Raw genomic sequence first — 25599 nt, 5'->3', positions numbered from 1 at the left:
CATAAAAGACAGATATACGCATATACTATAATCTTCACATATAGTTTTGGAGGTTTCACTGAATTTCTATCGTCCATGGAGTCCAGTTCTTAAAACTACTAATAGAGATTTTAACTGTGAGCTCAATAACATAATATTCTACTTCTTCTCATGTGGGATCAATATCTGCCTTTCTATTTGAAAAATATTTTAAGCACTAGAATAATGTTTATCCAGAGAAAAGAAATATCTCAAAGGCAAGTTGAAATATAAGATAATTTTACTTTAAATGTCCAAACTATAGAAGTAGAGATGAGCATTTATGAATAACATTATTTATAATAGAAATAATGATCAATATATTTTCAAATAACCCAAGGAATCTGAGAGACTTCAAGAAATATAGAAATATGTACAGAAATCCTTAGGAAGGCTGAAAAGAATACAACAGAAAACAGGTAGGCAGTGAAGACCTGGTCAGCTTCCTGTCTGTAAACCATTTTATGGAGTTGATAAATAAGCATATTAAGAAAAGTATGTTATCTTATTTGATCCCAACAATTTGATCCCTTTAGAATTATAGGCAGTTTGAATATGAAGGAAATAAAAAAGTTGTAGGGGAGAAGGCCACGAAACGTTTATAATATTGGAATTTAAGGCTTCATTTGAGTCCCTCGTATAATAATAATAACAACAGTGATAACTAATATGAAGCCCTTTCTGTGTATCAGGCACTTTCAAACTGCTTTGGCTAAATGAGTTCATGTAATTTTTCCTAGTAGTTCTACTTGTGGATCAAGTCAGCTAGCCCTGCTGTAAGTAAAATGCCTTCTGGAAGAATCTTGGAGACTGCGTCCTGGTTCTCTATTTTTCTGGGAAGCCGCTGGGCTGTCCAGTAACTGGGAAAAGTCCCCGGGGAAGAGGGAGCAGGCGGATTTGCGTGAGGAAGTTCTTCCACTGGGGCACCCTTGCTGCCTCTCTTTGGCCCAGCGCACTGGGGTGTGAAACTGCTCCTGTTGTTAAGTGTCCTGCACACATCTAACCAGGGAGGGTTGGTTTGGCGTGACAGGAAGGGGTAGGCGGGCTTTTTGTTTGAGGGTTTTAAAAAAATCAGTCATGTATTACCTTGGTGTGTAATGAAAAGAGAAAGAAACATTTTAGGGGTGGGGACAGTGAGGGGTGTATGTGGAAACTTTTGCAGGGCCAGCCTGTGATTGCACTCACGTGTGCCCAGGCACACAAATGCATGCTGGTAATTTGGGGTGGCTCTACCCGAGGAAAGTGCAGGGAGACAAAGAGAGGTGAACAAATGTAAGTTTCTGAATGTCAGGCCTTCAGTCTTGGTCCCAACTCTGTGCCTGATGTCACGTGTCACACTGGGTAAGGCCTCAGTAAACATTTGCCAGGATCACTTGAGCTCAACCTGGTAAAGCTGGAAGGCCCTAAGAATTCCTGGGGCTCCCACCTGCTGTGTCTCAGCCTGGGATTTTCCTTTCTTCACAGATCCGCTGCTGCCCCCTTCTGGGGTTGCTTGGTATTTCTAGGGGGAAGTCGGGCTACACTGTGCATTTTGCAGGATCTCAATTCCCCAACCAGGGATTGAACCCTCACCCTCAGCAGTGGAAGTGCGGAGTTCTAACCACTGGACCACCAGGGAATTCCCAGGGCAAGAACTTTCTAAGGGCTCAGCAGTGCGGTACGCATTGGTGAGCCAAGTGCTCCAAGTCTAGCAACTGTGGAGGCCTGGGTGGGACTCAGGACAGACCCAGATCGTTTGTTTTTGGAGAGAGGCAGCTTCTCCAGGAACTGGGCCCTGTTCTTGGAGAAGCTGCCTCTCTGGGAGATTTTGCAGAGGATTTAGTTTCAGTGGGACTGGAGCTGGAAGTGGGATTATTTGTTCAGATAGCTATAGTAAAACAGAAAGATGACTGCTTTGGGTATCTGGGGAGTGGAATCAAAACCAGCCCTAAACTTTGGGCTCTGGTTTTCTGAACCTTCTTTTACTTTTCTGTAAAACAGGAGGTGAGGCCGGGCCGCTCTTGTTTCACAGAGGGTGAGGGACTTCACCTCTACGCTCTCCCTTTCTCACAACCACTGTCTACTTTATTGATAAGGTGACAGAGACAACTTTGCTGGGGGAAAACAAATATCCTCAGAGGTCCGAAAGCCACTTGGATGACCTCTGAGATCCCTTCCTGCTCCAGTGGTGTGGTTTTCTGAACTTAGAATTGAGTCACAGACGTGGAAGCTGAAGTGGCAGTGCTGTTCGTGGCTCTGTACGTGCCTTGGGTGTTTTGCAGGCGGACAGTCCGGAAGACATGCACAGCTGGATTAAGGAGATCGGGGCAGCTGTCCAGGCCCTCAAGTGCCACCCCAGAGTAAGTCACTTCCTTCCTGCTCAGTCACTGTCAGCCTTGCGATGAGTTGTCCTGAGTGGGCGGGTTTTGGTGATGTAGGCAAGCAGCCCAGAGCCCAGATGCAGCAGAAACCCCGAGCTGTCATGTTTGTTTTTCTGTTTCCACTGATCTGGGTACCAATTTTTATTTCTGTTCAGTCAAGGAGGAGGTGAGGTAGAGTTGGATAGAGAACCAGGGCTTCTGATGTGTCCTACACATCTCTCTCCCAGGGAGTCCTTGACACCTGCGGAGTGAATGCCGCCGCTGGACATAGTTGATTTCTGTAGACATGTATCTCTGGGCCTGTGAGGAGGTGATCCTGGGCGGAGGGCCTCTTCCTGGGCCTTTGGGACGAATATTGTCAGGAAACCTTATTTTTCTTTTTTCCCCTCCCTCTTTTATTTTCCGCAGGAGATGTCCTTTTCTCGGTCCATTTCTTTGACCCGCCCCGGAAGCTCCAGCCTCTCAGGGGGGCCCAACTCTGTCTTGTGCAGAGGGCGGGTTCCCGGGGAGGAGAGAAAGACCCTCTGCAAAGCCCCCTCCCTGGCCTCCTCCTGGCAGCCCTGGACACCCGTCCCCCAGGCCGGGGAAAAGCTGCTTCCCACTGAAGAGACTTCTGAGGACTCTTTGTTCACGCCTCGACTTGGGGAGAGCAGTACATCTGGGGTGCCGTCCAGCTCCCGGATAAGGCACCGATCGGAACCCCAGCACCCCAAGGAGAAGCCATTTGTGTTCAACCTCGATGATGAAAATATACGGACCTCTGATGTGTGATGATACGCAGTGCCCTGGGAGGGAGGGGGTGGACTCAGACAAGGGGCCGTGACTCGGTGTCTCCATCTGACGCAGGACAATCAGACACCTTCCTGGCACTCGCATCCCTGTGGAGCCCTGGCGTGGGAATCCAGCTGACTTTTTACAGAAAATGAGTGCAGTGTTTTTCATTTGGGAAGGTCACTAGGTTAGACCTGTCGGCTTGCTCGTTGTGCCTCTTGCTCGACTCTTCCACGGTCCACCTGGTGAGAGGAGGTTGGAAGTCCAGTTTCATTCCTAACCAATTTTCAGTTCCTTGTCTTTGTCTTAGCTTCTTCCCTTTGTTTTCAGGCCAGGCCAGAACTTTAAGGCCAGTCATTTGGTCTTATCCTATTCTTATACATTGGCGGAAGTTTGACTGTGAAGTGGGAGGGTGGTAACTAACCCAACTGAAAGGGTTGGGGGGGTGGTAGTGGTTGGGGGAGCGGGGGACCCAGGCTCCAGCTTGGTCAGGATACATTCTAAGGGATGGTGTTAAAATCTGGGGGCTCACGGGAGGCCCCGGATGTCAACCAGGGAGATTCTGCACCCCCCCCCCCCAGGGGACCACCATAAGGGAAGAAATAGGGGCCTTTTGACGGTATGGGGGACTAATTCAACCCCAGTGCATCAGCCAATTTTGAGAATTACTCTGTTCTCTTTGAGATGTTCTTTGACCCCAAATACTGTCTCCATGAGAGACAGACCTGCCCGCCCCGTTTCTGTGTCAGACCCTTAGGATGGGCTGATACTATCAGTGTTCAGTGTTGAGAACGAAACAGACATTGCTCTTGATATGGTGTTAACTGGAATGTGTTGGAGGGTTGATGAGTGTATGGTAATTCACTTGTGTGATCCTTCAGATCTCTATCTTAGAGTTTGAGAGTTGCTATAAAGCAGGTGCCAGGAAGAGATGGAGTTTAGTTCACCCAGCTAAAATGTTTTGATTCATGTTTTCCCGACAGAGGAAAAAGTCTCTTTTAGCAGAGACATATTATCTCGGGTCCTGGCCTCTCAACTCTTCTTTCATGGGCTGATACTAGTCTCGTATTCAGTGCTGTACATAGTATACCTGGCAGATTTGATTTCTTTCTGTTCTTTGTGTTGCCTTTTGGATGATGCCTTGTGTCTACTTGCATGAGGACACCTCATCGTCTGATGAGGTTCTGTGTGCTTAACACCGAGGAGATAACAAAGTTAGCCTTGACAGATATTTATATTTTTAACAAGAATAGAAACTGTGCATAGAAACATTGATTTAGAGGCTCTGCATTACTGGCTAGAGATTTCCCAGGTAGAAGAGCATAGACTGTATTTCCCATCCTGTATTTTAGGATGTACCTTCTTCCATTTGTCAAGAAATACTATTTCCAGGGTTCCTGGGAGAATCTGTCTGTCCAGCTTATGTGGTGAACTGCTACCAGGGTTCCCTAAAGGGAGGGAATTTTGACTCATTTCTGTCTATAACTTTGTATCAGCTAGATGAGTTAATTTTTGTCTTTAAATTAAAAATTAACAAATAGAGCAGGAGACTAAGAGAAGCATTTTTACCTAAGTCAGTCCCTTCCCCTCCTGATGTTCACATCCAACAGCAGCAAAAAACACGTGGTCAGAAAATCCTTAGTGGCTTGAGGGAAACCTGTTTCTTTCAGGCAGGTAGTTTCCTTGTCAGGTTCTGAACTTTTCTTGACTGAACTGCTTTAGTGATAAGCTTCACTTAAATTGTTTGGCCCACCGGTCCTGGTTTGAAAAAGGAAATCTACCCTGAATTTCTCTCTCTTTCTCTTTTCCTTATTCTGAAGCCTCTTGTATTCTTTTGTCTTGAAAATCCCTTCTTTGGGGATTACTTATTTATGAGTAATCAGGTGACAACATATTTCAAGTCACCCGATTTCGAGAAGCCATTCCCAGTTCTTCAAGTTCTTTGTCTCAGGTTTCATCTTCAAAGTTCCCATAAGAAAATTCTTTGGCTAGGTCAAAGAAAGTGCACAGAGATACAGAACTAATAAAAATAAATTAGGAACTTTTGAGATCTCTCATACATTCCCTGACTCATGGAAAGATGTCATCTCTTGGTGTGTCAGATGTGAAAATCTACCCATTTCTTCCTCTCTTTTCAATAAGCTCTCTGCTAGATTACTACTGCTAAATTAATTGGCCATTACAGTAAGCTGATCTGTTTCTTACTCAGTAAGAGCTGTTTTGAGAATGTATTAAATTAAACATACTTATAAATCCAGATTGTATTACCATGATAGAGGGAAAACAAGGATTCTAGTTGGCAGATCCTTGGGAATTCCCAGTTAGAATGTTGTTAACGTAGCTCCAACACCAGATAAATATAACTATCTTCAGTGAAGCCTAGAGGCATGCTCATTGCCAAATCTTACTTCAGAATCCCTTTTGTGTCCATTGTTTCTTAGCTTCTGGTTAATTTCACATCATACATTTTAACGTCACTACATGTGTGAGCCAAAGATGGTGCGTATACGACCAAAGCGTTTGGTTTAAAATGTGAAAAGTGGAACCAAATGGGAAAAACAGGGCAGGGATGCAGGATCGGTTAGTAGTTAAGTACATAGGCTCTGGAATAAGTCTTGTTTCTTTAAAAAAAAAAGGAGCCAAAAAAGGTACTGCATTTTTGTGTGTATATGGGATAAAAGCATTTTCTGAGTTGCTGTTTTTTATAAGACTTTAGACGTGGTCTTGACCCACTGTGTCTAACAGTTTCAGGTTCTTGAAAGTTAAGGATTTGCTGGCTCAGGGTCAGCTGATGGCTGTTGAAGGTAGTTTGGCCTTTTGCATTCTGTGAGATGACAGTTCTACTAAGATGTTCATCAAGTAAGGTGATTTTAGGTGAAAACAGAAGAGGTACACATCGGTTTCTGAATAGAATGCGGGGCTCCCAGAGTCCAACTTCATAGGTCACTTGAAGCAGAAGGGAGTTTTTTTGTTTTTCTTACCTCCCCTCCCCCACAACGTAACTGTGGTCTGATGTGGACTAAAAGGATCCAATACGTAAGTGGCAGATTCAGTAGCTGAGCTGTGAGATCAGATATGTTTGTTTTCACTGTTAACTAGATAGACATAAGGAGGTAGTAACTAGCATTTTGGAAACTGAGTTTCCCAAATTAGCTTTGTTTATAAGCTTCCAACATGTCAGAAATAGTTTCTACCAGCCATCACTTTCTATTCCCTTACTCCCCTTTTCTCTCTGTGTTATTGCCTGCAGTAGTGAATTACAGTCACTCATGCCTGGTAGAGTTTGAATAAAGTGAATATTTGGCCCAAAACCATACTGTTTGACCCCTTACCGGCTGTTCCAGAAGGTGTGGTATGATCCTGTGTTTTGAACCAGCCTGTTTCAGCTGAAATGCACTGACTTGCAGCCTGAGCTGAGTGCATGGAAACTCTTAACGCTTCTCATTTTATGTGATCTCCTAATTGGTATGTAGCAAAAATAATTTTCTAAAACTGTTTTGTTGCTTGTTTTGTAATAAAACCACGTGAAATACTGAAATGTGGTGCATGTTTTCCTAAGGCTGACCGTCTGTCCGTGGGTGGGTGATGTGTCTTGTCAGTCTGCCCCCGTTCTGGGTGTTACTGGTTTCATGAGGTGGGTCCCTGGGGGGGCTCGGGGAAGGGCCGAGGACAAGTCTCCATCTCCTGGGACTGGACGGGATGGGTTGAAGGGGGGGTTACAGCGGGGGGGCGGTATGGTGAGGACTGCCAGGCTCTGCCCTTTAAAGTCGGCGGCTGGCGAAGGCAGCACCCCAGTCCAGAGACTGCTGCTCATCTGAGAGGGTCCAGAGGGAAGGCGGAAGGGAAGCAGGACGCGAGCAGGATGACCAGACCCCTGCGGCGGCCTGCCGGGCTCGGACCGTTCGTCCTGCTGTGGCTGCTGCTGCCCACGCCAACTGGGCGCGGGGTCCAGGCCGGGCGGGCCTGGCCCGTGCCGCCCTGCCCGGCGGCCTGCGAACCCACGCGCTGCCCCCCGCTGCCCCGGTGCTCGACGGGGACCGCGCCGGTGCTCGACCGCTGCGGGTGCTGCCGGGTCTGCGCCGCGGCCGAGGGCGAGGCCTGCGGCGGGCCGCTGGGCCGGCCGTGCGCCCCGGGACTGCAGTGCCGCGCGCCGCGCGCGCCCGGGTCCCTCGGCGGCCGCCCTTTGGGCACCTGCGGCTGCCCGGCGGCGGGAGCGACCGTGTGCGGCAGCGACGGGCGGACCTATCCCAGCCTGTGCGCGCTCCGCGCCGAGAACCGCGCCGCGCGCCTCCGTGGCGCGCTCCCGGCAGTGCCGGTGCAGAAGGGAGGCTGTGGGGACCCAGGTGAGCCGTGGGCGCGCGCTCTCGGCGCCCCCTTCTCGCTTCTTTAAGCAGCGAGTTCCCATCGCCGGGTTCGCCGCCGCCTCCTCCCGGCTGACTTTCCAAAGGGAGTCAGCGCCTCCGAGCTCCCGATTTTATTCCCTCCTTGTATGGTGGCTCAGGGGTGAAGAATCCTCCTGCCGATGCTGGAGACGCAGGGGAGATCCCCCGGAGGCGGGCATGGCGACCCACGCCAGCGTTCTTGTCTGGAGAATCCCGTGGACAGAGGAGGCCTGGTGGGCTACAGTCCATGGGGTCGCAGAGTCGGACACAACTGAGCGCGCACGCTCCTGAGATTTGGTGTCTGGTTACTGGCTCCCATGTGGTTGCTCCCCAATTTTCTCCCCATAGCTGTTGACCACCGTCTTCCCTTTTAAGTAATTTCCCAATCAGGATGACAGGTCTGGTCTCCTCAAGGTGTATCCTCATGGGGACCCCAGTGAATACACAGAGGGAGACCGTAGAAAGGAAAGAGAGGGAAAGACGGGAGAGAGGCCGAGAGATTTGAGAGGTGATACTCGATGCGGAAAGGCAGCCAGGGTCCTACTCCTCCAATCCCTGCCCCAGGAATAAAGCATCTCTTCGCAGGGACCGGAAGCGCAGGCTGGCTCAGGAGCAAGTTCAACTTCATCGCCTCGGTGGTTGAGAAGGTGGCCCCGTCCGTGGTTCATTTACAGCTGTTTCGCAGGTAAAAGGGGTCGGAGGAGGAAGCTAGACCTCTGGGCTAAGTTTCCTGAGAGCCTCTCTGCTCCATCCACCCCGCCCCTCTACTCCCACCGCGTAGGCCCTTCCAGCATCAGTTAGTTCTCCCAGCGTCACTTAGTCTTAGAAACCGCCTTGAGAAAATCAAGGGGCTCAAAGACCTAGTATGGTCTATTGGTCGTTTTGCCAAAAGCCCTAGTCATAAGGATTTCCGATTTGCAAATCTGAGGTACTCCTCTCCCTCAGACAAATTCGAGGTCAAATGCAAGAGCCAGGAGGCATCTCAATGGTGATCTTGCCTGGCATCTTCTGCATGAAAGGAATCCCAGACCCAGAGGGCAAGAGAGACTTGTCATATGTCACAAGGCCAGTTTGTAGTGGAAACTAGGCAGGGACCAGACTTCCCTGATTCCCTCCCTGCTTGGGTGCTGGATAAAGTGGCGCTAGGTCCACTTTTGCCCCCAGGATTAGGTTTAGTTGCTGAGTCGTGTCTGACTCTTTAGTGACCCCATGGACTGCAGCCTGCCAGGCTTCTCTGTCTGTGGGATTTCCCAGGCAAGATACTGGGTGTGTTGTCATTTCCTTCTCCATGATTAGGTTAGTCCTCTTTGAAGCAGAGGACAGCTGCTTTGAACAGCAAGAAGGGGGCATTCCTAGAAAAGGAGAGTTGGAATCAGCTCTCAGTCCTGTTCCTAAGGGATGGCCAAGGCATTGAATACAGAGTCCAGTTAACGTGGAGAGAATGGAAACAGGGAGAAGTAAAATGTCTGAGGAAACTAGGGTGAGAGAGTGTTTGATAAACGCCGGGTTTCTCCGGCCTCCAGACTATGGCGGATGCCCTGATTTGCCCGCCCTCGGCTTATAGTGTTGTCTTGCTGAGACAGGTCGCCTCTCGGCAGTGAGGATGTTCCTGCATCCAGTGCCTCTGGCTTCATAGTGTCTGAGGATGGGCTCATTGTTACTAACGCCCACGTCCTCACTAACCAGCAGCGGATCCAGGTGGAGCTGCAAAGTGGGGTCCAGTATGAAGCCACCGTCAAGGACATTGACCATAAACTGGATCTTGCCCTAATTAAGATTGAGCCAAATGTGAGTCTGCGTATTTGGGGATTTCCATCAACTTGCTGGTCTTTTCTCCCCCATCCGATCACACATCTTTTCTTCTTGGTATATGCGTGCTTCACCCCCACCCCGGTTCTCTTTCTTTCTCTTTGTCACTCCTTCTTTTGTTTATTTTCTTCTGTGCCCGTCTGTCTGTCCCTAGCGATTTCTATTAACTACACAGCTGTCTTTTTTCTGTCCTTCAGTTCCTTCTCTAACAGAGACTGCTTCTGGGAAACTTATTTCTCTGCTGTCTTAGAACACCAGACAGGACTGTAATGGATTCCAAGCTGCTCAGATGTGCTTTGAGTTCCTTGCTATGCAAAGTGGTCCACACCCCGGCAGCACTGACATCATCTGAGAAGTGTTTAGGAAACTCAGATCGACTGAATCAGAATCTGCCTTTTCTTATTTTATTTTATTCTCCTCTATAATGCTATGGTACTATGCTCTCTTTTATTTTTTTTCTCTTTAGTTTTTAACTGGAGGATAATTGCTTTAGAATGTTGTGTTAGGTTTCTGCTGTACAGCCAAGTCAGTCAGCTATTTGTGTACATATATATATCCCCTCCATCATGAGCCTCCCTCCCCCTCCCCCCACCATCCCACCCCCCTCCCACTCCCCCCACCATCCCACCCCTCTAGGTCATCACAGAGCACTGAGCTGAGCTCCTAGTGCTAGACCGCAGCTTCACACCAGCTATCTGTTTTGCACATGGTAGTGTGTATATGTCAGAGCTACTCTCCTGATTCGTTCCTCCCTCTCCTTCCCACCCTGTGTCCACATGTCCATTCTCTATGTCTGTGAGAACCTACCTCTTAGTGTGATTCCCAAGAGGTTAATGTGCACAGCAACGAGAAAGACTGCTTTGGGTGACCTCCTTTCTGGTCATGGCTTATTAACTTTGCAAACTCGTGAGCTGGAGTGGGGCTGAGTAAACTGCTGACATCGATTTATGCTTCATCAATTAACTTCACTTTGTTTACTTATCATTATTTCTACAAGTGGTGATTTTAGATTTTAGAGATGGTCTGATCACCTTAACAAGTGAGAGTCTGGTGTAGTCGAAATGTAAGGAAGAAGCCTCAGGCAGTTGTAGAACTGAGGTGCATGGTCGATTCTTAGATTGCGGGTGCTAAAATGGTAGAGTATGTGTCGTATATCTGTTGTACACAAATGCTGATTGAGTCCATTCTTGATTTATCCACCTCATCCCTCCTCACCCACATACAGACTGACCTCCCTGTATTGCTGCTGGCAAAGTCATCTGACCTGCGAGCTGGAGAGTTCGTGGTGGCCTTGGGGAGCCCGTTTTCACTGCAGAACACGGTGACGGCAGGAATTGTCAGCACCACCCAGCGAGGGGGCAAAGAGCTTGGGCTTAAGGATTCGGACATGGATTATATCCAGACGGATGCCATTATTAATGTAAGTCATGGGGGTGGCTGTCCTCAGCCTGTAAGATGCAGTGGCCAGTAAGATCTCACTGGCAATGCAGTGAGAAGAACACTTCAGGGTACCTTTGTTTCCCTTCGGCCTTTCAGGGATGTTCAGAGGTCAGGTCTGTCCTCGTGCGAGGGATAGAGTGCCAAGCTGTTAGTGGTCAGCCTGTGTGATGTGATAACTGGCATCCACGATACTGGATGGTCTCTTAGGGTCTGTCACAGAGGTCATCGCTACCATAGGAAGTGGTGGTCCTCTTGATGTTGTTCTTTTTTTTAAATTTTAAAATATTCATTTATTTATTTATTTATCTATCTGAGTCTTAGTTTTGGCACTTGGGATCTTTAGTTGGGGCATGTGGAATCTAGTTCCCTGACCAGGGATGGAACTTGGGGCTCCTGCCTTGGTAGTGCAGAGTCTTAGCCTCTGGACCACCAGGGAAGTCCCCTCTTCCTATTGTTCTTTTCCTGCACTGATTTCGGCATTGATGATGATGCAGCCTGCCTTTGCCTGCTGTGGGGAACAGGGGCTCACTAGAACAGGCTGCTTTTGATAAACCTCTTTAGGGACTATGTAGACATGACCAGGAAAAAAGTACTGATGGCTTTTTCCAATTCTGTCTTCAGCACGGGAATTCTGGGGGGCCTCTAGTGAACTTGGTAAGTAGCCACTTTTTTTTTTTTTTGCTGCCTCACACCTCTTCCTAGCTTTCAGAGACTTTTCAGAGACATTTCATGGTGCAGATGACGATGTTGCTCCTGTGTAGAGATGTGTGGTCTGGTGCTTTTCTATTATTGCACCGTAAGTAAAGAGTTAGGAAAATTTCAGATCTACGATGGGTTTGTCATCCTGGCGTGTGAGCTTATCCAGTTGAGGGTGCCAGAGGTTCCTTCACACCTGCTTACATCTCTTCCATGTGTTCTCTGCTTTTGTTGGGTACTTAACAAAAGTCCTGGGTACTAAACCCAAATTATGTCAAATGACCACTGTACTGTGGAATGTATATCCTTGCTGACCTCCTGCTTCTGCATGTGAAGAACTAACTCTCATCCCAAAATTTAATATTGACCTGCATAGAAATGATAAAGGCATCAACAATAGTCCATTGCTCTGTCATGTACTTAATTCTTAAATTTTATTCAACATCCCTGGTGGCAATGCCAGGGTTTCTCGTTGCTCAAATACATGTGACAACCTGAGAGGCAGTGCTGTCTGAAACACATCCTGTGACCGTGGCCTCTGAGTCCCTTTGAGTGCGTTGTTTTTGGTTCCTCTTTTCATGTTACACTTGCTTGTAGGAGGATGAGTTGGGTGTGAAATCACTGAGCACTTTTTACTTATAACATTGCACATGGTTTTGGGCCTGCTTTTTCTCCAGTAGACAATGAATTTACTAGAGTGGAGAAGAAATGCAGAATTTCAAGTCATATTCCAGACCTATTGAATTATAATCTATGTTTCAGTGTGATAGGAAGTCTCTCTCTTTTTTTTTTTTCTCCTGCCCATTACCTCACAAAAGCTAAGGGATGATGAAATTCAGAAAAAGTATTTCCCACTTCATAAATTATGTTTAGGGGAGCTTTGTCCCTAAGGTCAATTTGCCGAATCTTCTGAATAGTTTCATTGAAGTGTGACTGAAAGTCAACAGCTTTTTGCCTTTATCATGTTTATTTTTCGCCTCATTTAAGGAATGGAAAGGCGTATATTCCTTATCCTCTTATCTGTGTTGAAATATAAACTGTGGTTCACTTTGAAAAATCAATGTAATTTGAGCAAGAAAAAAAAAAAAGTGAGCTCAGGATTAAAACCCCAAACTCCTCAGTAGGAATCTGTACTGGAGTAGGTCCCCCGTGTAACCCGCCATCCTGCTGGTCCCCTAAGATGACACCTGCTGCTCCACCCGAAGCATCCCTCAGCTTCTCCCCTTCCTCTGCCTGTTTGGTCTGCACGGCTGGGCAGCTGGGCAATGTCCCCTCCTTCGGCAGGATGGTGATGTGATTGGCATAAACACGCTGAAGGTGACTGCAGGAATCTCCTTTGCAATTCCCTCGGATCGCATTAGGCAGTTCTTGGCCGAATTCCATGAGCGCCAGTTGAAAGGTAAGGGGAGCTGGTTTGGACTTTTTTTCCTCTCCAGGCTTTCTGGTGACTCAGATGGTAAAGAATATGCCTGCAATGCAAGAGACCCAGCTTTGATCCCTGGGTCAGGGAAGAAATAGCAACCCACTCCAGTATTCTTGCCTGGAGAATTCCGTGGACAGAGGAGTCTGGCGGGCTACAGTCCATGCAGTCGACAAGAATTGGACGTGACCGAGCAACTAACACTTTCACTTTTCACCTTTTTCTTCCCCTCCAGTGCTTTTCAGGAGCCCTCAAAGGCCTTACCTGTGGCGGAGACCCTCCTTCGAGTTCTGTAGAAAACAGAGTTATGTTTCATGTTAGACCCAACTCCGATCACAGTGGGGCCAGGCAGTAATACCGGGGGTCAGGCACAAGGCCTGGCATGAGGTGTACCCAGAAATATTCGGATTGAATTGATGTGGAAAGGAAAACCCCAGGGCTGGAAGTGGGGCTGTGAGTCTGCGCTAATGAAGAAGGTTCTCTGAAGCACGTTTGTCTTGGCCAACAGCCTGAGAGGGCAGTTATAATTGGAAGGAATATTCTGTGACTCTGGGTCTTTTAAGCTCTGCCCAAAGGAGAGCGGTCTTGTTGTCAGTAACACAGTATAATTTTCCTTTCCAGGAAAGGCTCTCTCACAGAAGAAATATCTGGGTCTGCGCATGCTACCCCTCACGATGAAGTAAGAACGGGCTTTGACTATGTCTGGGTTGTATTTCAGAAGCAAAAGTTACAGATAGAGAGTCTGCACGGGGAAGGTAGAGGATGTGGTCAGCAGCGGACGAATCACCTACCCCTTGTCACGGAGTTGGTGACCGCATCTGCTGGCACTGACGCACTATGCTTTCCACTGGACTCTTTCACTTGTGGCTGTATTTTTTTCTATTTACTTTTTTTCTTTTGGCTGCACCACGCGGCACGTGGGATCCTCGTTCCCCGACCAGGGATTGAACCTGTCCCCCTTGCAGTGGAAATTCAGAGTCTTACCCACTGGACTGTCAGGGAAGTCCCACTATGGCCACACTTTATAATATCCAGTGGTTCTAGGCTTTGGCACCGAGACTCAGGGGAGGAATGACTGTGGCCCTGTGACCAGCTAGATGGCATCCTTGTCCCCTTGGCACGAGCCTTGGGCCAAGCAGAGTCCCTGCTGAGAGCTAGGGGCGGGCCAGGGCTAGCTCACTGTGCTTCCTAACCTCCTGGGGAAACTTGTCACTCTTCCTAGCCTGCTTCAAGAAATGAAAAGGCAAGATCCAGAATTCCCTGACGTGACTTCTGGGGTTTTTGTACATGAGGTGATTCAAGGAACAGCTGCTGAAAGGTAAGAGCAGTGCAGGCCCCGGCCCAGGCTCCTCCGTTCTCACTAGATGTGTCCCGTGGTAAACGTAGGATCCAGGGTCCTGTCCCGTACCGTGGGCCCCACCGCCAGAGGCCACTGAACACCTGAGGGGTGTGACTGGCCGACTGCATTTTACATTTTGTGTGTGCTTGCGTGCTAAGTCGTTCAGTCCTGTCCGGCTCTTTATGACCCTGTGGACTGCAGTCCACCAGGCCCCTCTGTCCGTGGGATTCTCCAGGCAAGAATACTGGAGTAGGTTGCCATTTCCCTTCTCCAGGAGCTCTTCCCAAGCCAGGGATCAAACCTGCTTCTGTTAAGGTCTCCTGCATTGGCAGGCAGGTTCTTCACCGCTAGCCACCTGGGAAACACCATTTTGCATTTTACTTAATTTTAATTGATAATTAAAACAAAGCAAAACAGAAGCAATGTAAAATGTTTTCCCATGAAGCATACCTTTTTCTGTTGTTGTTGTTCTGGGAAGATTGCATTTTACTTTAATAACTGCACTGTGGAAGAAATTATCATCAGGTATATGCTGTTTCTAGAAGATTCAAAGAGTGTAAAATATGTGTAATAGTTATTAAAATATGACATGTTAAAATGATATTTTAGATATATAGTTAAGACATTAAAGTACATTTTTATATTATATGTTAGTTTCATCTGTTTAAAAATTATAGAAAAAGTTTTTTTAATGTGGCTACCAGTTCCATAAATTTAAATTAATTTTGCTAGAATTTCCAAATCTATTCTTTTGCTACCTTACTTAATAAGAATCAGAAGAATCTGGAGGGTTAGGAGTTTAGGAACATATTTTAGGTACTTTAAAATCCTGGATGACACTAAAGAATTCTCTGACACTATCAGAAGCCAGCACTAAACAAGTACATAAAGTGAATAAAGCAAAGGCTAGAGACGTTTTGAGAGATATCCAGTAACTACTGAGAGAAAAGATGACTCGGCCTACAATGATTCTCCTGGTCTCTCTCTTATGCTTCTTGCATATCCTTCCCTCACCGTTTTTGTTTTTATAAGAGCTCAACAGTCTGCTTAGATTATGTTAACTCTTTTCATAGGGCCAGAATCTATAGGGTACTAACTGTTCGGAACAGCTGAGTGTTAGGCTTCCAGTTACTATATTTGACTTGCCACTGGCTTTTCTAGACTTTCTGGGTCCCTGCCCCCATTTATTTTTAACTTTTGGTTCAAGGCCAAAGCTATTTCTTTCAGCTCTTCAGTCCTTGCTCCTCAAAATGTGGTCTGTAGACCAGCAACAATGGCATCAGCTAGAGCTTTTTAGAGTGACAGGAGTACCACTGGAAAAGAATTTGAAAAAAAATAGATACGTGTAGGCGTTACTGAATCACTGTGCTGTACACCGAAACTAATACAACACATTCCAGTATAAAATAAAAAGTTTAGAAAGAATCAGAATCTGCTTTTTAAATAAGATCTTCAGGGGATTCAGGTGCACATTACACAGTGGGAATTGCTGCTGGCTTGAAGTCTCTGATAAACTGGAAATATTCCTGGTGTCACCCACTTATAATAGTGATAACAATTCCAGTAATAGCTGGCATTTATCAACCACTTACTGTGTCATGCATCATTTAAAGGGTCTTATGTACTTGTTCAAGTCCCCAATAATTTTGGGATATAGGTATTATTTTAGAGGCAGCAAATGGGGTGCAGAGGTTAATTACCTTGGAAGTTACATGATGTGTCAGTCAGAAGGCAGGGATGTGGGACCTGGCTTGGCCCCTGTATTATCCTACTCTTGCGGGCTGCTGTTATTGTCTCTGAGAGTGACTAGCAGGAAGATGGGTTTTCAAGCCTGAAACATCCAGGATGAAATCCTACTTTAGCTTCTTACAAGTTGACAGTCGTGGGGAAGGTCACTTATTCTGTCTGAGCCCCACTTCCCCATATTTGATGCATAGTTTGCATCCAGTAATACTTTACAGGTTTCTTTTTCTACTTACAGAACTATTGAATTAACTTTTTTCTTTGTGCACCATACCAGGCACCAACGCCCCCTCCTACGCCCCCGCCCCCAGCAACTGCCCTTGTTCTCAAGGACTTCTCTGCTTTTAGCTCTATCCTTGAACTTCTCTTCATATGCACTTCCTTTAAATTTGTTTTCGCTTTTCTTTTTTTTTTTAAAAATAAACTCCACATACCCTGATAATCCTCCCACATTCTAATTTCTTCCCTGGGCTTCTCAGCTTCCTATTCCTCACTCTTTCTTTTTTTTCTTGGGCTGTACCTCGTGGCTTTTGAGATCTCAGTTCCCTGACCAGGGGTCTAACCTGGCCCCCTGGCAGTGAGAACACAGAGTCCTAACCACTGGACTGCCAGGGAATTCCACCAATGCCCACCCACACCCCCCGCCATTTCCCTCAAATGGTGTCTCCTGCGGTCATTTAATTTGACTTCCGGCCTGTTTTTGACTTTAAGACAGATTGTCCACATGACTATATATTTACTGTACTGTTTTGTATCTGGAACGTTTTGTTTCTAGAACATATATTCTATGTGAAACAAATATGTTGGAGGCGGAGTATAATCACAACTTTGAGGGAAAGAAGCCTAGTATCGGAGCCTTACATATTTAGAGCTTGGAGCTTGGTGACTGGTTTTTGACTTTCTGGAAGCTACTTCCGTAGTACAGCTTAGCATACCCTCCAAGTCCATAAATTCTAGGTGAAGGTGGGGCAGGTAAATGGGCTGTCAACATCTCACTGATCAGAGTGTAATTGTCCGGAAAAATATGTATTGCTTGGGCCTTTCACATTTATTGGTAAGGTTGAGGGTATGTTTCAGGTTAAGTGAGGTCAGGGGTTAACAGAAAAGCTCAACTCCCTATTCCAAACCAAATCTAACATATGGGAGGAGCAAATTTCATACACACGATTCTGGTGGAATATGAATTTTAGAAAGGTGAATAGGGTTGTTGTCCTCCAGTGATTCTGCAGCATATATTAGAACAGCCCCCATATTTGGAAGTGAAAAGTGAAAGTGAAAGTGAAGTCGCTCAGTTGTGTCTGACTCTTTGCAATCCCATGGACTGTAGCCTGCCAGGCTCTTCCAAAAATGGGATTTTCCAGGCAAGAATTACTGGAGTGGGTTGCTATTTCCTTGGGATCTTCCCAACCCACGGATCAAACCCAGGTCTCCTGCATTGCAGGCAGACTCCTTACTGTCTTTGCCAGCAGGGAAGTGGCACATTTGGAAGGATGGAGGCTATTTCTGGTTCCCTGGTTTGCATGCTTAATGTCAGCACGATAGTAGTGCCTTAAGGGACAGACATTAAATTCTAGGTGGGGATTAAGTCAAACTCTTAACAGTTTCATGGTCCTTTTTTCTCCCCTCCCAGCTCTGGGTTGAAAGACCATGATGTAATTGTCAGCATAAACGGACTGCCTGTCACCACGACAACTGATGTGGTTGAAGCTGTTAAGGCCAATGATTCACTTTCCCTCCTGGTTCGTCGGAAAAGCCAAACTTTGATTCTGACAGTTACACCTGAGATAATCAATTAAGAGCCTTGCTTTAAAGATAAATTATCTAACAAAACCAAAGCTACGTTACCTGGTTTGTATTGAAGATGTGCCAGTGATGGCAAGGGGTTTTAGGATCTCCTTCTTTTAAAGAAAAATGTGTGCTTTAGAACGCACATACACACATTCCAGAACCATCAGGTTGGGGGTGTTAGAACTGCTGCTAAGGAGCCTAAGGCAAGATGGACATGGTGCCAGGAAGTCTGGGGAGCTGATAACTTTTTATTTAAAGACAGGAAACAACTGAGTATAGGAAGTTTCTAATTTATCCTTGATGGAAGGACACTTTAGTACTGTAAAACTTCTCTATAGCCATAAACTGAATATAACACTACACACACACACACACACACACACACACCCCTACCAATATTAAGAAACTGATAACCAAAGGAAATCACATTTTTAATATTATTCCTTTACTCAAACAGTTTTTCAGGTTTATCACATTTGGCCAGGATTTGTAAATACAGAGGATGCTCATCACCTAGAAGTCACAATGAAACTAACAAATTTGGATGATCACAGAGGAACATAGATTCTCAGGTTGTCAGCTAGCAGTGGAAACAACTCTGGTCCCAGCAGCTTTTCTGTGAGGAGGGCTTCTATAAAATACTCTATAACATAGAAACTTTAATAATTTACAGACTTTTACCTCTTTACCCAAGTTCTTCTTCCTGGAAACATTCATGATCAATGATTTTGAGTCTGAAAGCTGCCACAGTTTATTTATTTTTTAAAAATAACTTTTGATGGGGTTTGTGAATATCTTTAAGGAGTTTTTTTTTTTTAAGTGTAAGATGAAGCAGGATTTGTGGTTTAAAGTATTATCTTATTTGGGGCAGGATTTCAATTTTAGATTTCCAGATTTTTCTTAAAAGTGAGTTTTTCTTTTTAAAAAGGGGCATCCTTGAACTCTCTTAAGTTCTATGCAGAAATTTTAAGTTTATGTGCATTTTTCTGGGGAGAAGTTTCAATTTCTTCAGGACCCACAGCAATTTAAAATATACTGCCTTAGACTGTAGAGATTGTAAATAAGAATCTATTAATTTACAGTTATGAAGAAGTTGAGGTCAATGTGGTACAGAACTTTCAAGACAAAACAGAATAATCTGTTTTCGCTTTTACATAGTTGCCACCATTTAATACCATAAGAAAAGCAGTCATATTAATCAGGGATAATAAAGTTGAAAGTTTCAGGAAAACTGCTTCATAATGATAGAGAGTATCCAGTTATTTTAACTGGGATTCTTGGCTTTTATGTCAATTATTATGAGACTAAACTTTGAGCGGTTCTACCTTAATTGCTCCTAGAATTTATATGTTGCCCAAATAGCAGGCTCTTTGTAAACCCCCCTTTTACTTTACACTTAACAGTTCTGTTCAACTCAGATTGTAAGGGATGGGAACTAAGTTTTAAAAACCACAAGTTTAGAACATTTTTTTTTTTATCCCCTGTGATGTGGGAACTCGAAAGCTTGGCTGTCTCTTTCCCTATGACTAACCACTGTAGCCCACAGTGAAAGACTTTGGTACCATGCTTATTTTGACAAATGTGTTCAGTTTCTTTTTGTTTCCCACAAGTCACATCCTAATTCTATCTAGCACTCAACAGTAAGATCCTTTAAGGAAGAGTCTGTTTTTCTTTCCAAGGATGTGAGGCTCTTCATTTTATATTATGTAATCATGAAGAAGAGATTTAGAGTTACTTGTATGATTTTTTTTTTTTTAATCAGTCTATAACATGGGCTTTCTAAATTGGTAAATGATACCTTTTCAATAGGAAAATTCTTCCAAGAGGATAGCTGAACCCAGACATGTCTGGAACTGTTGGCTTTCAAAACATAATTGGACATTAGAGGGAATTACTATACTGGATATATTGCCTCTCAGGAGTAATAATGATGAAACAATAGGGTTTATTAATAGGCTCATTTCAGATGCTCAGCTTTAAGCACAACAGATACTGAGTTTCATTCTACCTATTGAAAATACCCAAACAAGCATTCCAGGTTGGCAACATTCATTCCGCAATTTAAATTCAGAAAGTCAGAATTTCAGCGTGTATTAAAATTGACTGCTGTTTCTACTTTGCTGGAAATCTTCGTTGGTTCAGCTTCTGACCTCCACTGCACGAAGACTCAGGGTCACAAAGGCTCAGGCCAAAAACATCCTGTTGGGTCCAACCGATCCAAAAGGTTGATGACACAGCAGCACACAGAAGTAAAGAATAAGGAGACCCTTCTGCAGCTTATAAGTTAAGCACTGTCCTTTATATTTTTGGTACACGAGGAAAGGTACAAACTTGATACCCACAATACTGTCTGCTTGTCATTTCTAGTCTGCAAGGACAAATTTGGGTCGAACATCCACAGTCTGAAGCTACCTTCCTAACCAAACCCATTCTCTCCAATGAGGGAAAATACTGGTCAGGCCTGACATCCAGGAGATCTGAGCCTGCAGAGATGAATCCAAGAGCCTTGCCTCTCTGGGCCTCAGCAGTAGCTCTTCTTAGTAAACAGTGCACCAATTGCTGCCGTCACTGGGCATCAGCCCTCCAGTGATCAGCAAGATAAGGTCAACGAACCACCAAATCCCAAGTCCTCCAAGGGTCAAGAGCTTCCCCACTGCTGTGCCAGTGTGTCCCAGGCAGAAACGATCTACTCCAAAACATCCCAGGAAGAAAGAGTAAAGCAAAGTGGTTATGAAGTAGTGTCCGGTATACCTAGACAGAGGGAATCAAGAGGAAGATGCTTACCATGTGAAAATGAAAACACTTAATGCTTTATTAGTGAATTTCACATAAGTGACAAGATGGGAAGATAGTCCCTCTGTGACTTCTTACCAACCCCCTCTCCCCCAAAGGAAGATCTCTAGTTTGTCTAGATTCTCAAAAAGGTACTTTCTAAGGTATGGAGGGGGTTTCCCAGGTGGCTCAGTGGTAAAGAACCTGTCTGCAATGCAGGAGACACAGGAGACATGGGTTCAATCCCTGAGTTGGGAAGATCCCCTGGAGGAGGGCATGGCGACCCACTCCAGTCTTCTTGCCTGGAGAATCCCATGGACAGAGGAGCCTGGCGGGCTACAGTCTGCAGGGTTGCACAGAGTCGGACACGACTGAGCGACTTAGCACATGCTCACACAAGGTATAGAAGACCCAGAGGAACCAATACAGAGTTGGGCTGGATAAGAAACTATTAAGGACATTTACAGCACAGGTATCCTGGTAGGAGTGGTGTCTGGGTGCCCATCCCTTTCCTGAGTAGACTCCTATCCTGAGGGAGGCTGCAGTTCTGAATGTAGTTCTCTCATGAGGCGTTACCTCCCCCTAAATGAACACTGATCTCCACGTCCCTCTCCTGATGTTTCATGGCACCCGAAAAATGGGACTTCTTAGAAGGACTTCTGTCTTACATACTGTGATGACATTCAATTGCAGATACTCTAATGGCGTCACCTAACACAGTCACAACTCTCCATCAGCAAATGGTATACATAAGTTCTGTGCCTTCAAGTGGAGTTTACAGAAATAACCCTAACCTGCTTTTTAAAAAGTTAATTAATTTTTTGGCCGTGTCAGGTCTCAGTTGCGGCACTCGGGATCTTCGCTGCGGTGTGCAGGCTTCTCATTCTTAGCATGCATGTTCAGTTGTGGCACATGGGCTTAGCTGCCCCGCGGCAAGTAGGAGCTTAGTTCCTGGACCTGGGATCGAGTCCACATCCCCTGCATTGGAAGGTGGATTCTTAACCCCCGGACCAGCAGGGAAGTCTCAATAACCCTAATTCTTCAAGATAATACTGCTTTTCAGGGAGAAAGGCTCACACTTTTCATAATAAAGTCTTTCTTCCTGAAATTCTACGGCTGTTTTCAAAGGACGTATGCCTATCGCAGGAGTTCAGAAGTTGGATCATCTGTTCCACCTCTTCATTTTGTGGAGGAGGGGACAGAGACCCTGGGTGCCCAGAGGTCCTTTAGCTGATTGGTGAAAGGGACATTTAGAATTCACAGCCTCTGGCCTCCTGTTCAGTGTCCCCTACGTTGTCACCCCATTGCTTGTGTCCGTGGAGTATGCATAGCAGTAATCATGCGGCCCTTTAACACTTAAGGTCAAAGAAAAAGTCATAACACTTAAGGTCAAAGAAAAAGTCAACATCAAAACAGGGCAGAACAGCCCTACCTCCATCTAAGTACCAGCTCCTCCATGCAGATAGCACTTACTTTATACAAGGTTTGTTCTCTCGGAGGAAGGTCCTCGGGCTGGCACATTCGATTCCCTCCAGGGCCCGGCACTGCACGGAAGTGTGCTCCACATCTCTGTATGCCTGGCCCCCGAACTGCGGGGTGACAACCACAACAGAACAACCAAACTAGCCAGAGCGAGCAACACAAAACACCTCTTCATACAAACTAACAAAAGCTGGCCCGGGACAATAACTATCCTAACGAAGGTGGGGTAAAGCTGTGCAAAAGAGCGAGGAGATCAGTGACATACTTCAAGCAATTTTCAATGAGTCGGTCCTCAAGGGACATGGTTTTAAATAAACTCCTTTTCATTTTCTTTCCTTGTGACTACCTTCTTTGATAATATAGTAGAAAAGTTTAAAATCAGTTTCATTAAATGCCATTTTGGATTAGCGAGACACAAGGCTTTAATTAATCCCAGATTTATAGAAGAGAAGAGCACATGAGTGCATATTTGGGAACGGGTATTCAAAAAGTCAATGTGTAGAGACTATCATACAGAGTGAAGTCAGAAAGAGAAAAACAAATATCATGTATTAATGCATACATGTGCAATCTAGAAATATGGTACTCATGAACCTATCTGTAGGGCAGGGATAGAGACACAGATGTAGAGGATGGACTTGTGGATGTGGATGTGATGGGGGGATGGGAAAGGAGAGGGAGGACCGAATTGAGAGAGTGGAACTGAGACACATACGCTACCAAGTATAAAACAGCTAGTGGGAAGCTGTATACCACAGGGAGCTCACCCTGGTGCTCTGTGATGACCTAGATGGGTGGGCTGGGTGGTGGGGTGGGAGGGAGGCTTGGGAGAGAAGGGATATACGTATACATATAGCTGACTCACGCTGTTGCATAGCAGAAACTAAAACAACACTGCACAGCAATTATACTCCAATTAAAAAAAAAGTCAATGTGTATTTGAGGTCTATTTTATATATATTATAAATGAACATTGATAGGAAAGAACTCAGCATGTCAGCTGACTCAGGACTTTACGCAGGTCTCGAAACTGTGATTTTCAGCTCACATCCATAGTAACGTAATGTATCTATATGTAAGTTTAAATTCCAGCAAAAAATTTCAGAAGACCTCCGATCCTTTGTGTAACTGAATTCTAGCAGAGAAAGCACAGCTGGGCGTTCTCCACTGGCACCTTATTGAGCCCTTCCCTACTGTTCTTGCTGGAACATTCCTCAAAGGGAAGTGGGTGGAATGTGAGGATGTTTACTCTTGCCCCTCCCTTGGGACATGGGGGCCCGAATGCTGACAGGCCCCCAGGACTTCTGGGGGAAGTGAAGGTCTGAGCACCTTGACAGGATTAACCCAATGTTTTAATGAAAATGGGCAAAAGTAAGTATTGTATAGAGATCACTTATTTTTGCCCATTTTCATTAAACACTGGGTTGATCCTGTCAAGGTGCTCAGGCTGATCTCTATACGATACTCTGGGCTTCCCTGGTGACTCAGTGGTAAAGAACCTCTTTGCCAATGTAGGAGATGAGGGTTCGATCCCTGGGTCAGGAAGATCCCCTGAAGAAGGAAATGGCAACCCACTCCAGGGAAGTATACTGATAGGCCTGATCTATTTCCTAAGGACATGGTGGAAACTGCTTGCCTAGTGAAAAGAAAGGTCACTGGCAAGAGGAGCTTTGCCCCAAATGCATATGTAACGAAGATACTGCTCAATCTGGCATCAGTTTTAGAAATTGCATAAACCTTCCTTTTGCCCTTTCAGGAAAGTACGTGCCTTGAAGGGTAGTCCGGGGTGATATCTGAGCTTTGAATCTGTCAATCACAATGGCCAAAGGAACCAAAGACAGATTGGTCTTTGCACCTGAGTAGTTTGGGCACAGAGCCTGCTTCTTTCTGAGAAGGCTAAATGTCTTGTTCAGCCACTGACCCTGACCATGCTGGAAATTTTCAGTAACAGTCATTTCAATGAATTTTACAAAAAAATAACTTCATATTCCTCATACTTTTCTGTAATAGCATTTATGCAATATTGCTTCCCTATGGAAGAGTTTGCTTATAAAACCAAACAAAAACCCACCTTGAGACAACCATAACCAAGTTCCTGGGATGCTGTTGCATTTCCAACATGATCCACTGGGTCTTCACATTCTATAAATTCATCGGGTCTGTAAATCACCAGTAAGATCATCATTAAGGTCTTTCTAAATGGCTGTTTACATGTATATAGTCATAACAGGCAAGAGACATTTCTGCAAATTTTCTGGGGGTTATCCCTCTGAGTCTTCCCCAAGACAAGAGATGCTGTCAATTAGGCTGAAGGACAGCAGGTCAAACAGCCATCCAGGGACCCTTTGGTTGGGGTGGGGTGGGGATGAGGGGTGTTTCTGGTCTTTTTTCTACAGCGATTCTACCTCTGCCTAGGCTTCATCTCTTCCCTAGGCAAACAGCCACAAGGCTATGGGGGCAAAATCCAGGCCAAAGGATTCCCAGTTCTCTTGCATTTTTCAAAAGCCTTTTCTTAATTGACTTAAAAGAGACGTTGAAAGTTTTGACTTGGTTCTGCAACGCTAAGGTTACTGCTTTTATTTTTTTAAGTAGGTGCCATGTAGAGACGAGTGATTTACTCCACTTGTGCACCACTCAGTACCAGCACGAACGAGGGTGTCTCCCTCGGCTAAAGGGAGCAGGGTACCTCGTACCCTTCTTCCGCAGGCTAAATAATGTCACTGTTCCCTAGTTCTCCTCTTTGGGGAGCCCAAAGGATCAGCCACCTACACAGAGGGGTTTTCCTCTGCAGCAGTGCGTTGAGAAATCTGTCATGGCTATTTTCCTCCCCGCGTGTGGACGATCAGGTAGGTCCTCCAGGTGGAGAGGGACTCGGGGGGAAAAATAAAGCAGCCTCCCTTCCCCCGTCCCCCCGCACAACCCCCGTGTATCCCAGGGCCCTCCATCTCCATCTCCACCCGCCTCGACGACCCGGTAGCTTACAGGTAAGAGCAAAGGATGACTGGAGAGTGGGGGTCGCCATACTCCCAGTTCGAAGCGCCGGGGGAGCCCTCCGTGTGGGCGGCGCCAGCGGATGTGAGCTCGGGCTCGGCTGTGGCGTTGTGCGAGTGGCTCCGAGACACACAATGCAGCAGCAGTAGATTCCCCAGCAGCAGAGCCGCCTGGCCGCACAGAAGTAAGTAGCTCACCGGGCAACCCCCCAGCACCATCTTCCCGGGCGCAGAGGCGGAGACCCGGGCTCAGAACCCCCGCCCCAAGCCGGCAACCGCGGACCCAAGCCCTGCCTGGTCAAGGCCTCTCCGCTGAGCCTCACGCTTCGATGCCAAACAGCCAATGGGAGCCCAGATTTTTACGTCCCGCCCAACTCAGACAGCCAATAAGGAAAGGCTGCGCAGGAGGCGGGGCTGCGTTTCGTTTCTGCGGGTCAATTCCGCTTCTGGGGCTCACGCTCCTCCTTCTTTTCCATGACGAGTGCTTCTTCCAGTAGGCTCCCTCGACCCGCCCCGGAGTAGGCGGGCCTTGAAGCAGGAGGGCGGGGCGAATGGCGATGGGCGGGGCCGGTTCCTGAGAGGGTCTGAG

At 46.1% G+C, this 25599-nt stretch overlaps 3 protein-coding genes across 4 annotated transcripts in view; 2 read left to right on the top strand and 1 right to left on the bottom strand.

Annotated features, from left to right (window-relative positions):
* PLEKHA2 (pleckstrin homology domain containing A2) overlaps nt 1-6687 on the top strand; it is a 64876-nt gene extending 58189 nt beyond the window's left edge. For both annotated transcript variants that reach the window (XM_070459863.1, XM_020876270.2), the window contains exons 11-12: nt 2280-2357; nt 2787-6687. In XM_070459863.1, coding sequence (XP_070315964.1) covers nt 2280-2357; nt 2787-3149 — 441 coding nt within the window. In that variant the 3' untranslated portion in view covers nt 3150-6687. The remainder of the gene's footprint in view (nt 1-2279; nt 2358-2786) is intronic.
* Nucleotides 6688-6903: 216 nt separating this feature from the next.
* On the top strand, nt 6904-18682 carry HTRA4 (HtrA serine peptidase 4). The gene is made up of 9 exons (XM_020876269.2): nt 6904-7492; nt 8117-8216; nt 9115-9319; nt 10566-10760; nt 11402-11434; nt 12761-12875; nt 13518-13575; nt 14119-14214; nt 17609-18682. The coding sequence occupies exons 1-9, from the start codon at nt 7012-7014 to the stop codon at nt 17772-17774; spliced, it is 1449 nt and encodes a 482-aa protein (XP_020731928.2). The 5' UTR covers nt 6904-7011; the 3' UTR covers nt 17775-18682.
* Nucleotides 18179-25352, bottom strand: TM2D2 (TM2 domain containing 2). Its single transcript, XM_020876268.2, has 4 exons — nt 25003-25352; nt 24092-24179; nt 22012-22127; nt 18179-20517 (listed from the first exon to the last, which is right to left on the bottom strand). The coding sequence occupies exons 1-4, from the start codon at nt 25227-25229 to the stop codon at nt 20304-20306; spliced, it is 645 nt and encodes a 214-aa protein (XP_020731927.1). The 5' UTR covers nt 25230-25352; the 3' UTR covers nt 18179-20303.
* Between the last annotated feature and the right edge of the window lie 247 nt (nt 25353-25599).

This window comes from Odocoileus virginianus, chromosome 32 (assembly GCF_023699985.2).
Source record: "Odocoileus virginianus isolate 20LAN1187 ecotype Illinois chromosome 32, Ovbor_1.2, whole genome shotgun sequence".
Taxonomy (NCBI): Eukaryota; Metazoa; Chordata; class Mammalia; order Artiodactyla; family Cervidae; genus Odocoileus; species Odocoileus virginianus.
Note: the sequence above shows the minus strand (reverse complement) of the source record. Positions and strands in the feature narration are given on the sequence as shown.

What these genes read in the sequence shown, in the direction of transcription:
- TM2D2 (XM_020876268.2), bottom strand. Translation starts at nt 25,229, where the DNA reads ATGGTGCTGGGGGGTTGCCCGGTGAGCTACTTACTTCTGTGCGGCCAG. An exon ending in TTGGTTATGGTTGTCTCAAG is followed by an intron (nt 22,128 to 24,091) that starts GTGGGTTTTTGT and finishes GTCACCCCGCAG; the next exon opens with TTCGGGGGCCAGGCATACAG. An exon ending in GAGAACAAACCTTGTATAAA is followed by an intron (nt 20,518 to 22,011) that starts GTAAGTGCTATC and finishes CCCTCTGTCTAG; the next exon opens with GTATACCGGACACTACTTCA.
- HTRA4 (XM_020876269.2), top strand. Translation starts at nt 7,012, where the DNA reads ATGACCAGACCCCTGCGGCGGCCTGCCGGGCTCGGACCGTTCGTCCTG. An exon ending in AGACGGATGCCATTATTAAT is followed by an intron (nt 10,761 to 11,401) that starts GTAAGTCATGGG and finishes TTCTGTCTTCAG; the next exon opens with CACGGGAATTCTGGGGGGCC. An exon ending in CCATGAGCGCCAGTTGAAAG is followed by an intron (nt 12,876 to 13,517) that starts GTAAGGGGAGCT and finishes TTTCCTTTCCAG; the next exon opens with GAAAGGCTCTCTCACAGAAG.